The sequence below is a fragment of the Priceomyces carsonii genome, assembly GCF_900007245.1.
Source record: "Priceomyces carsonii strain CBS4050 genome assembly, scaffold: Debaryomyces_carsonii_scaffold_5, whole genome shotgun sequence".
Classification (NCBI taxonomy): domain Eukaryota; kingdom Fungi; phylum Ascomycota; class Pichiomycetes; order Serinales; family Debaryomycetaceae; genus Priceomyces; species Priceomyces carsonii.
Genome location: NW_026946678.1, coordinates 331,352 through 342,882, shown reverse-complemented (window position 1 = coordinate 342,882; position 11,531 = coordinate 331,352). Strand labels below are relative to the sequence as shown.

Here is an 11,531-nt window from a genome sequence, read left to right as displayed (position 1 = left end):
AGGCTAATCTTTTCCTTCTGCCTCCGATTCTGGGAGATAAGTTACCTCTTCTTGATTAGTGGTATTGTCATCTGCAGTGGTATCATTAGCATCTTGAGTATAGTTATGTTCGCTCTCCGCAGTTTGCTTCTCTTGAGAACCTGTCTTCATATTTTCATCAACCAGCAGTATATGCTTATCACCAGATACTGCCCCATCACTTACCACATTATCTGTGTTAGTTTCCTCGTTCATTTCTCCTCTCTTAATTAATTCATGGAATGAAGATGCACCTTTCTTAAATAATTCATCTACCCTTCCTTGAAGTACCTCGGCATTTTGGTCTTTTATTGTCAGTTTCCAACCAAGCTCGTCATCATTGACAAAATTTCTCAAAGTTTCAATTCTCTCTTTGGTATTTACTTCGTCAGCGGCACCCTTTTGGAAAACGTTGTTAGCTGTAAATGAATCATATGTGTCAGCTTCGAAGAATAATCTATAAGAATTTTGACAAATTGAGACCTTTAGACCAGAAGTAACATGTCCATCGCATTGCTCGTCATCGACATTTTCGATAAATGATTTTGAGAACGGCATCAGAATCTTAGAGGCTGGAACCCCTTCTGTTGGATGTGACATTATGTAGCTTGTTATGTAGTAGTTATATTTCTCTTCAGCGTTTTCATGGTCATTGATTATTAAATCGTCAAGCCCAACAAATTGAATATTAACAGATCTATCACTCTCTTTAAAAGCAATTTTAAACATATTTTCATCACTTGACATCAAAGATCTTACTTTTATACGGTAGATGATTTGGTCTTTCGCACTTGAAACCGGTTTCGTCCTTTCTGATTCATATAGGACCATCATTTCGGAAGTTCTTGAATCCGTCACCATTGTGTGCATGTGCTTAACCAAAGCTTGAATTACTTTATCAACCGTGTAAATTTTGTAAGCTTTATTCCTAAATCCTTGACGGAGAGTCTCTTCGAACCATTGATGATCAACTTCCCCTTCGATTACTTTCGCCGATAAGTTTAGCATCTGTGAATAACAATCTTTGTCCCCTACAATCTCGATACCCATGTCCTCAATTTGATGTGAAAGTAAATTCAAATCCTTCGCGAAGCTTGGAGTTTTCCTACTTCTGATTTCTTCACCTACCGATGCACTCATCTTCTTTATCTCATCAAACCTTTCGTACAAGGTTCTGAAATGGCGGAAAAAAACATATATGGTGGTGTTGCATATCAAGTTATATCTGTCTCTCTTCTCAGGACTAGCTTTTTCAGAGTTCCTTGGAGTATTTAAAGCTGAAGTTTTAATCCACAAGTCATCGGTATTTTCAACTCCTTCGGATGTGTCTTGTTCATCCGAGTCGTCATTAGCGGCTGGAGATTCGGAATGCTCGTCCTTTCTTGACTTAGACTGCTTTTTCAAGACATCTTTCAAAAGATCGCTTTCACGATGACGTTTCTTCGGTGACAGAGGTATAGCAGAAGATGCGGAAGTGGTTGGTGATGAGCTTGAGTCGCCTAGTTCGCTCACATCCTTTGGTGCTTCGGAGAGACTATTTTCTTTACTTCTTGCAGCCAAAGCACTTTCTATATCTTCCGTCGGTATTCCAAAGAACAACGAAATGAAAAACTTGAAAAATTGGGTCAACTTTTCTCTGTCATTCACTGAATAGTTAGAGGAGCGATTGATGAAGACATCGGACAACTTAACAATATCCATAATTATATCAACATCGTTAAATTCGTAGTTTAATTGTTCCTGAGGTCTAGGCGTAAGCGGGTGAAGACGCTTATTTTGCTGCTCTATCTTGACTGTACTGATTTCACTCACTAACTGCTTCGCTGTCAATAACTTCTTATCGGCCTGCTTAAAAGTTAAACCTAAATGATCAAGCGACTTATAAAACACTTTCTGTTCCATTTCTCTCCAGACTTTATTCCATTCTCTTTGAGATCTTTTCCATTCTTCATCCTTTTGTTTTAACCTTTTCAAGACTATGGGGACAGCGATTGCAGGATTATCATGCAAAGCATCGATCACCTCAAATCCTCTATCTTTATCATATATTTTCCTTATGACTTTCTTATAGATAGTCTGCGAAGTATGGCCCAATCCAGGAGGTAACTTAAAGCTTGCTTTTTGTTCCGGTGTCATGTTTGCTATCCTATTTGCAATTGTTTCTAGCGTTTGGATCGTTCTTAAATTAGCTTCCATATTATAGTCAAATTCTAGTCTTTCTTCTTCTATTTTAAAAAGTATTTCTTCGTACTGATTTTTTCTGTGAGCAATGAAACCTGAATCTTCAGATGCCCATGTTGGATGCCCAACCCACTCATCATTCAAGACTTCCCAGCACATCTCATCTCTCCCAGAGCAAGGCATATACGTCTCAGCCTTAGGCAATTGTCTATATGAAGGACCGTAAGCTTTGCATAAGGACAATTCTAGTTGATGCTTCTTGAAAGTAATGTCTTCGATATGTTGGGTCGGCTCTTGATAGCCAACAAACATTTTAAACCAAGTAAGTAGCTCAGGATGAATGTCTCCGATGAATCCCTCAACCCTCTTTACGAGTGTAACCTTGTCAATAATATCTTGAGAGAACAAATTCAATATTTTCAAAAATTCATTATACGTTTGCTTGTTTCCGATAGCTTTTTTGACTCTATCGAAGAACGAGAGCTCTTCCAGTAAAGATGAAGTCTTGACAGCGGCAAAAGGAGGGACTGGTTCAGGAATCCCTGCTACTAAAGTTGGATTAGTTACTGCTGTGATGCCATTCTTAGAACCATCCTTTTTGAATGGTTGGACATTAGTACGTAAGTTAGAGACCTGCGCTTCTTGATTATAACTTTCATCATACGAATAACCTTCGGAAATGGAGTGTTTCTTCTTAGAAGCTCCAACGTCATTATTTACTATGGCAGCAGCATCGGGATTACCTGGAACGCCAGTAATTTGATAATTCGCCTGATGACTAAAATGTTGCTGGGCGTTACTAGGACTAAAACCTGCAGAGCCTGTCGATGGATGAAAATTTCCAACAGGGGGCAATTGGGAAACACCATTACCAGTGCCATAATATGGGCCTTGTGGGATCTGTTGTTGCTGTTGAATGAAGGCCTGATTACTAGTGTCAGGTAAAAATTGTTTGAAATCGTCTAACAAATCCGGTGAATTCGAAAATAATACCGTTACCTGTTCATAAACTTCTCCAATAGGCTTTTGTTCACGTTGATATGTTTGTAATATCTCGAGAAATTGTTTATAAATGTCAGGTTGGTTAGCGAACCTCGTCTTAATTTTGTTCACGTAAGATATTGCATGATTGAATTCAATCTGCCCACCGTTTGGCTGTTGCTGCTGGTCCACTCCTTGTGGTAAAGACTGGCTGTGGGCAAGCTGGACGGCATGTGCTGCTTGTGTCGCAGCTTGGTCCGGAGAAAACTGCTGCTGTTGTTGAGATTCCTGTAGAGTGTTTCTATGTTCAGCAGTGGCACCAGAATTCCATACTTGATTATAATCACCATCAATATTTGGACGCGTCGTAGTACCAGTCGGAGTGGTTACCCTTATAGGGTTAGGATCAGAAGGATCGAGAGAGCATTCTATTCTATAACCTGGTGGTAAAAAAGTATTAAACCCTTGAATAAGATTGGGGTACCCTCTGAAGAGAGTTGATACCCTATCAATTACGCCTGGAGTATCGATACTAAAATACAGTTAGTATGTTGCAGAAAAAGGATTTTGTGTGCAGTACTTACCTTTGAGATTTAAAATCCTTCATAATATCTAAGAAATTGTTGTAGACATCAGACTGGTTATAAAATTGAACCTTGACTTGGTCCAAGTAAGAAAGAGCATCTTTCACATTCAAAGGTCTGTAAATGTTCGTAGTTGTAGAACGGTTTGGTACACCCGGAGGTGCTGTTGGTTGAAGTACCTGATGTTCCGTGCCCAAGGCGACAGGAGGAGGCAATTGAGTCCCTGTTGAGGACCTTCTCATATCTTGACTGGGTGCCTCGGGTGCCTAAGATATGTTAGTATTCAAGAAATGTATAGAAATTTATGAAAACTCAACTTACTGTATTCATCTGAATAGGTTCTCCAGCATTAATCGATGGTATATTAAAACCATGACCAGGCTGTGGATGACCTGCTCCATTTCCTAAACTTGGAAGACTAGGCAAAGGATAAAATGATTGACCCCCTAAAATAGTTAGTATCACATCCCAAGTACTCTTTTAAAGCCCGACAATACATACCTGTTTCTAATGTTGCTGGAGGTGGCAATACCGGGGGATGTTGACGACTATAACTGTTAGTAGCTGCTTCCGTATAATGGGACAATATGATTCGAGTGGTGGGTACATTTTATGAAAATCTCGTCGAGCCTTCGTCACACTAAACAAACACATCGCAATATGATGAATATCTCTGAGGTCCTATCACATGTTCTCAACAAGGGATCATATACCAGATTGACATGTTAGTGGAACTATACATACTTGAACGGCTGTCCCAAGGGACGTTGTTGATTGCCCCATGGATCGTGCTGGTTTGTCATTATTGCTGCTATCGATAACAATCAGTGCCTAATTGAAATTATACACTAATTTCCGCAAAAAGCTTGACTTATCTCACCACACCAATGTAATAAACGACGCTTCGCGTAATCACCGTATCCAGTGAGTTATTCAACGATATAAGTATATTACAGGTGCTTTCACTGTAAGGGCTTGAAAAATGGATAACTCCAGCGGGTAATTCTAAAGAGAGAAGGCGTGTAAATGGACAACTTATATGCCGGTGTTAATTCTGCAGGTGGTGGGCATTATGCTCATCCAAATAGAGTGGGTTCGTCCGGGCAGCTGTCACTCTGTTTTCGCTTTTGTATGCCGAACCAGGGGATACCAAAGAAGTACGAGTCAATCGCGCCCCATATACCTAAAAAGTCATCGTGAGAAATTGAATCCAAGCTCTTTGCTTAACCGTCTTCGTCTGACCTATATACGTGCTGGTAACTGTTTTTGACCTCAATGGTCCAATAGGCATCATGTAGCTATTCCTGAACTTAAGTTACATCTGCCAATACTCTTTCTCGTTAAGTATAGGAGCTCTGAGTACTCTCCTTGATTTTCAATCCTTTATGTTCCAAAGCTATAAAGTAATAAACCAAAAGCGCCCAAGATATATTGAAAGAGGGCAAGCTCCAAAACGAAGCTTAAATGTACTATTCATAATCGATACTCAATTTCCCCTAGAATCTAATTGTGTTTCACGTTATAGATCACGTGCTTTGAAATTTTCTAAGCTCAAATGTTAAATTCAAAAGTCGAAGATAGCTCTCTGGGATTAGTAAATCTTTACCTTTTTGTCCACATAAAGAAATAATGAATGCTCCAGATAGATTTGAGTTGTTCATATTGCCAGAAGGCGTTGATAAGTAAGTATTTGAAGTGTCCTGACTATATCAGAAGCTAACGTAGTAGAATTAAAATAACACCTGATACGAAGGTGCCCAATGCCGCTGTGATCAAGATTGAAAGAGAAGATCATACTTTGGCTAACCTTTTGAGATCACAGTTAGCAAAGGACGATAGGGTAATTTTTGCCGCTTACAAGGTCGAACATCCTTTATTCGCTAATTTTGTATTGAGGATTCAAACGGAAGAGGATTATTCTCCAAGAGAAGCCCTTCGAAATGCATGCTCCGCTTTGATTGGTGAGTTGGATATCATCAAGACAAGATTCAAAGATGAATGGGCGCTCAAATCTTTATTGAACAATGACGATGAGTATTGATTTTCGAGGTTGGGAATTAAGTGCATAGAAATCTACTAAAATGTATATTAGCTTTGATAATTTTCTAACTACAAGCAAATTAATTTAATGTATTATTTTTTCTATTTTAAAGGTTTAAAAGCTTATAAAATGCAGTAAGTATTCATGCAATGACATTTGGCTTTGAATCATGAGGTTACTTGGCTAACCTTGCTCTTATTTAATATTTCGAATCGGATCATCAATTAGGTCTCCTTGAAGGCCTTCTTTTTGACCGCATCTTTAATGACTGAAATCTTCATTAAGCATTCTGGAACTTCAACAGATGGAAAATTTCCTTGCTTTAAAATTAATAGTAAAGGATGCGTTTGAGTAACACGATTTGGAGATATATGAGTAATTGCCAAACCAGATTTTGAAATACAGATCTTATGATGATCTTTGAAGTTAAATTGGATGTTACCATTCGTCATTTCAAACATGATGTAATCAGGGGTTCTAGTATATCTCCTCAAGAATACTGTTTCTTTTCTTTGTTCGTTTTCGCTAACTTTTGATAAATTACTATTCATGTATTTTGCAAAGAAATCGACAATCTCTAAATGTCTTTTTGCTTGGTTAGGAGGGTGACTTGTTGAATTTTCAATACATGTCCAACCTTCATTTTCATGATAAATTAATTCCAAAAATCTATCGGAATTATGGAGCTTTAATAATGTATTTTCGTCATTAAATAACACACCAATATCGTCGTTGTTCAATTGGTAAGAAAATCCATATTTGTTAGAGTAGTCGACCCATTTAGAAATTAAGGTTGGGTTTTCGCATCTTGGCAATTCCAAGGTATCGATGGTATCATGTTTGGAATATTCCAATCTCCTCATGTTTTGATAAGTTTCGAAACAAATTTGGTTAAGTCTTTTGATTGTCGTTGAATAGCTTCCATTGAAATTCACTCTTCTTGGCCGTCCACCTATTTGAGAAGGGTCGACTTCTTGATATTTGTTCTTGGTATCATTTGGAGACAAAGACTGGGGAAGCATTGTTTTTGGCTGCTCTGAATGTAAATCTGATCTCAAAATTTCAACCGGATTCTTGCTCTTAGGTGTATATATTCCAGCATTTGCCTTTGTATTCGTGAAATTTAATGCCGATTGAGCCTTTGATATCCCATCAAGACCGTCTGGAGTAAGGTTCAAACTTATTTCGTGAGTCTTATCGGGAAAAGGACCCTTAAACCAATCATAATTTAATATCTCGTTTATATTTGGCCTTTGCAAAGGATTCAAACTTAATAAGTCTTTGATAAGTATTCTGGCTTCTTCTGAAATTGGTTTATCCACTGGAAATGAATATTCAGTTTTCTTGATTCTCTCATAAATGACTTGAACATCCTTGGCTTGGAAGGGAGGCTTGCCAATCAAAAGGGCATACATCATTATTCCAATTGCCCAAATATCAACCTCAAAACTGTGACCAGAAGTCTTTCCACCTAAAACTTCAGGTGCTATATAATTAGGTGTTCCACAAATGGTATATTTTCTTGAATCAGAAGACGGCAATACCGTAGCCAAGCCAAAATCTCCAATTTTCAAGTTCATATCTGGATCAAAAAAAATGTTTCCAAGTTTAAGATCTCTGTGTATCACCCTTCTTGAATGCAAGTATTTGATGGCGCCCACAATCTGCACCATAAAGTATCTAACTTCTGGCTCAGAAACCCTTTTTCTTGTCTTTAGCAACTCCATTAATGACTGATGAGGACATATTTCTAACAATATATAAACATTAACGTCATCCTCAAAACAGTCCTTGAAGTTCACAATGTTTGGATGCAGCAACGATTTATGGATTTTGATCTCAGACAACAACTTTGTCTTTGTCTTTTCATTCTTTATTGAGATCTTGGCTACAGTTTTGGCGGCAAATATCTGACCAGAGGTGTCCTTCATCTGGAAACAGCGAGCAAATCCACCTTCACCTAAAAAGCTTCCTCGGCGGTAGTCCTTGCCATTTCTTGTTCTGACTATGGATGGTGGTGTTTTGCATAGCGCTGATAATTTTTCTTTTTTCTTCTTTTGCTGTTGTTTTGGTTCTGGCTGATTTTCTTTAGAACGCCTGGCAGGTTTGATTGGTGTTATAGCAGTAGCCCTTGTATTTAGTTGACCGTTGTTCAACGGCTGCAATGGTTGAGTGCGGACGCTTGACATATCTATTCTTGTAGCGCTATTGGAGGGATTTGTTTCTCAAAAGTTGCTACCTGTAGTATGGTCTTCTTTATCAGTCTATATATTATATCTGATGGCTCTTCTTGAATCTAAGAATGAAGGTTTTGCCTTTTGTCAATGATATTGAGTTGACCGTTTTGACTTCGTCCCGCTGACCTAATATTGTGAAGATACGGCGGTTAGTATCTGTGCAACGATGTAGTTGGTTTTCTAAAGGAGCTTCTTTGTCTTCTAGGATTACTAAAATGCTTTATAGAGCTTCTTCGACTACAGGAGTATTTTCAATATACTGTATTGATCCTGTTTATGTTTTACCTAAAACGGTCGCAAATGAACATAAATACAAACAGAACAAATCAAGAAATTTTGACTCAAAATCTCAACTGAGAAGTGATGCTCACAAAAGAGAGAGTAAGGATAATATCACGTGTGAAGAATATCATTAGTAGCAGTCATAGTTGCTGTGACATGATTACGCAAGATTTTCCGATATCCCAATGAAGCTTGCTTCAACTAACAATGTAATCATGTTGATAATCACATCATGAACATCGATCTATATTCGTGGTTGAATATTATAGTAGAAATGTAATGTAATGTGATGATATCGATATATGTTGATAAGGCTGAACGCACCTATAAGTTATTGCCACACGTCTCCCAATTGCGATATTCAACCGTCGATTGAGCCATTCTGTTCTGCCGTATCTTAAGTTGCATCACTGTTTTGTATGGCCTAATTAGGAAAAACGAAGGATTATGGATGTTGGCGCGATTGCGTCGAGCGATAATATCTGAGATGTGTTAAATGACTCTATACACATTTGATGCTCAAATCTCTCGATAATGTTTATGTTATTATGTTACGAATAAATGAATGTATAAATAATAAATAATCAATTCAAGACCTAATCCAGTTTTGCCTTTAATTCTGCCTTTAATTCTGCCTTTTATGTTTTCATCTTACGGGAATATCTCATAAGAATTCAACTCGTCAAAACAGACATCGTCGAAAAAATTAAAGTCATTACTCCATGCTGATAAAGTTGCTTGATCTATAATTTCACCTTGATTTGCTCTCTCGTCTCTACAATAGGGTGGGACAGATTCTTGATCTCGGCTAATTGAGTTGAATTGGACCCACATATTGTCAAGTTGAATAAGCTTCATAATTTCATCTTCAGATTTGGACTCCAAACCTTCCTCCACTTTTTCATCACAACTTACTTTGAAAAGCGCTAATAGTTCCTGTAGCATTTCAGTAGAAAAATTGAGGACTGCCAAATTCGTGAGCTTCATATTTGTTGAGTAGATCTCTTCGCTACCTACGGACTTCATGAATAACAGATCCAATTTTCGAATTTTCCATGCATGATAATAATATATGCTGAGCTCAAAAACTTCTTTTTGGAACTTACTGTAACGACTTATTATCTTCGTAATTTCTTCGAGACATAAGACAAATTCTTTTAACCCAGCATCATTATTGTATCTCTCTGTAAATCCTTCACTCTTTTTTAAAGTATATAAAGTGGACTTTAATCTCACCATCATAATTAATGATAAAATGATTATCATGTAAAAGTATGTTTCCATAGAGGGCGTAAGTATAAGCATTAAAAGACCATTTGTGTTGCAATATGGCATCCATACGTCATTCATGAAAGCCATGAGATCTTTAAACATTATTAACATCAGCTTTCTAAAATAAAAGAAGCTTAATTGATAGTCCCCTTTATTATCAAAATAAAGAAACAAGCAATAATAAATGAACTGAAGGAATATTTTTGAATGAAGATATATTCGCATTCGAATGATCAGTATTGATTCAATAGCATCGCTAGTCTGTGCGATTGAACTTACACCGGAGAGTTTGGAGCAGACAATCTCTAACTCGGTTATATGCTCAACTAGTTCTGTTATTTGAATCGACGTCTTTACGTTCGACATTATTTCAACTATTTTAACTACTGGAGCATAAAATGAATTAAATGCCGCCATGTTAGCCACTGCTTCTCTTTCTACCTCTTGATTGACTACGTTGGAGTTTTGGCCATTGAAAAAGGGAACTTTAGTATCGTATGAAAGAAAATGAGTCGATAAGGTAGTTCCAAACTGCGCCGATCCCAATACATCCTCTACCACCAAATAATGCCATATCTTTCTTCTCAAATGCTGAACTTTTTCGTTAGACTTCAAATCTACGTATGCAATAGGATCCCTGTTCAATCCAAGAGAGTAAGCCAATTGGACTAGCGTACCATGAAATGCTTGAATATCGCTTCCCAATATTCCATCCCCCTCTTCTGGACCATATACTCTATAGATACGGAGAAATATTAATGCTTGAAGGACACATAAATTCTGTTTCCTCGTAATATCGAATTCCTTCAAACACTGTTCAGCAACCTGCAAATTATCAACCGGTATAACGTCATTATTATTAGTGGATTCTCCATCAGGAAATTCGTTCTTGAGTACACTAAAGAAAGTTAGCCTCAATATAATAAGTAAAGTTGCCAAAATGGCTAGGTTTTGCCGCTTATCAATAACTAGAGTGTCGACAGTTCCATTCGAATAAATTACTATTCTTGATATCTCTGATTTGAATTCATTCTCATCGATCAAAGGGAAAAATTGATAAAGGTTTGCAAAAAAATACAGTACATATTTCCAAAGGACATCTTCATTCGGTAATTGAATTTTCAACCTATCATACAATCTCATCTCTTCATTTGAATTTTTAAACCATAACAAGTGCCTTGGGCTATAATTTGAAATGGCCTTTTTGATTACATTGATGTCAGCTGGCTGATCAATAGGAGGAATGTAAGCATCGCCATAAAACTTACTTGCACCTTCCCTCAATGTTGCATTTCTTTCTCGATTTTCATCCAGGATAACCTTGAGGATTAGAGATTTCGGCATCATATTTCCTCGATAGTTCCAGAAAAGTTTAGCCCCTGGATCTTTCCTCATAAATCCAAGTAGTCTCAATGGTCTGTGCGATAAAAATAGATAGTTTTCATGAAAATCACAATGAAAACTTAGTGCATCAGTCGAAGAACCCAATGGATTAATACCAATATAAGTTTCCTCGGCATCTCCTAAATTGTTATTCTCATTTACTGAATTCATAATTTCTACAGAAGGTCGATACTCCTGAGAGTGGGACGGCAGCACCCCAGATGCCGCAATGGCAACAGTCGATTCAATCTCCTTAATTCTGTTTTTCAATCGTTCAAGTTCATTATTCACTGTGGGCCATACAGCTGGCCTCGATACACCATTAGTTCCATTTCTCCCATTGGCCAGGCTACTGTATGGTGGACTACTTCCGCTGGGTGATGCCGCGTACGAACAAGAATCCAGTAATTTGTATTTAGTACAGTTAGAACAAGGTAATAAACGATCACACTTGCGCTTTTTTTTTCTGCAATTTAGACAAGATACAATCTGTCTATTCCTCTTCTTTGGTACATCAGTCGGCATCGTATGTTCAAATGTACATGCTACATA

The 11,531-nt window shown here is 37.6% G+C and overlaps 5 protein-coding genes across 5 annotated transcripts; 2 read left to right on the top strand and 3 right to left on the bottom strand.

Moving 5' to 3' along the window:
- Positions 1–3: 3 nt before the first annotated feature.
- Positions 4–4,567, bottom strand: SIN3 (transcriptional regulator; the record flags this gene model as incomplete). Its single annotated transcript, XM_062954486.1, has 6 exons — positions 4–71; positions 141–3,712; positions 3,765–4,030; positions 4,086–4,210; positions 4,266–4,312; positions 4,509–4,567. 6 exons carry the CDS (start codon positions 4,565–4,567, stop codon positions 4–6), a joined length of 4,137 nt encoding a protein of 1,378 aa, XP_062811184.1.
- An 826-nt stretch (positions 4,568–5,393) lies between these two features.
- Positions 5,394–5,805, top strand: RPB11 (DNA-directed RNA polymerase II core subunit; the record flags this gene model as incomplete). The annotated part of the gene is made up of 2 exons (XM_062954485.1): positions 5,394–5,446; positions 5,493–5,805. 2 exons carry the CDS (start codon positions 5,394–5,396, stop codon positions 5,803–5,805), a joined length of 366 nt encoding a protein of 121 aa, XP_062811183.1.
- A 224-nt stretch (positions 5,806–6,029) lies between these two features.
- On the bottom strand, positions 6,030–7,994 carry CDC5 (polo kinase; the record flags this gene model as incomplete). The annotated part of the gene is made up of 1 exon (XM_062954484.1): positions 6,030–7,994. The coding sequence occupies one exon, from the start codon at positions 7,992–7,994 to the stop codon at positions 6,030–6,032; it is 1,965 nt and encodes a 654-aa protein (XP_062811182.1).
- Positions 7,995–8,257: 263 nt separating this feature from the next.
- Positions 8,258–8,458, top strand: PRCAT00004485001 (uncharacterized protein; the record flags this gene model as incomplete). Its single annotated transcript, XM_062954483.1, has 1 exon — positions 8,258–8,458. The coding sequence occupies one exon, from the start codon at positions 8,258–8,260 to the stop codon at positions 8,456–8,458; it is 201 nt and encodes a 66-aa protein (XP_062811181.1).
- A 517-nt stretch (positions 8,459–8,975) lies between these two features.
- Positions 8,976–11,504, bottom strand: MRR2 (Mrr2p; the record flags this gene model as incomplete). Its single annotated transcript, XM_062954482.1, has 1 exon — positions 8,976–11,504. One exon carries the CDS (start codon positions 11,502–11,504, stop codon positions 8,976–8,978), a length of 2,529 nt encoding a protein of 842 aa, XP_062811180.1.
- Positions 11,505–11,531: the final 27 nt, after the last annotated feature.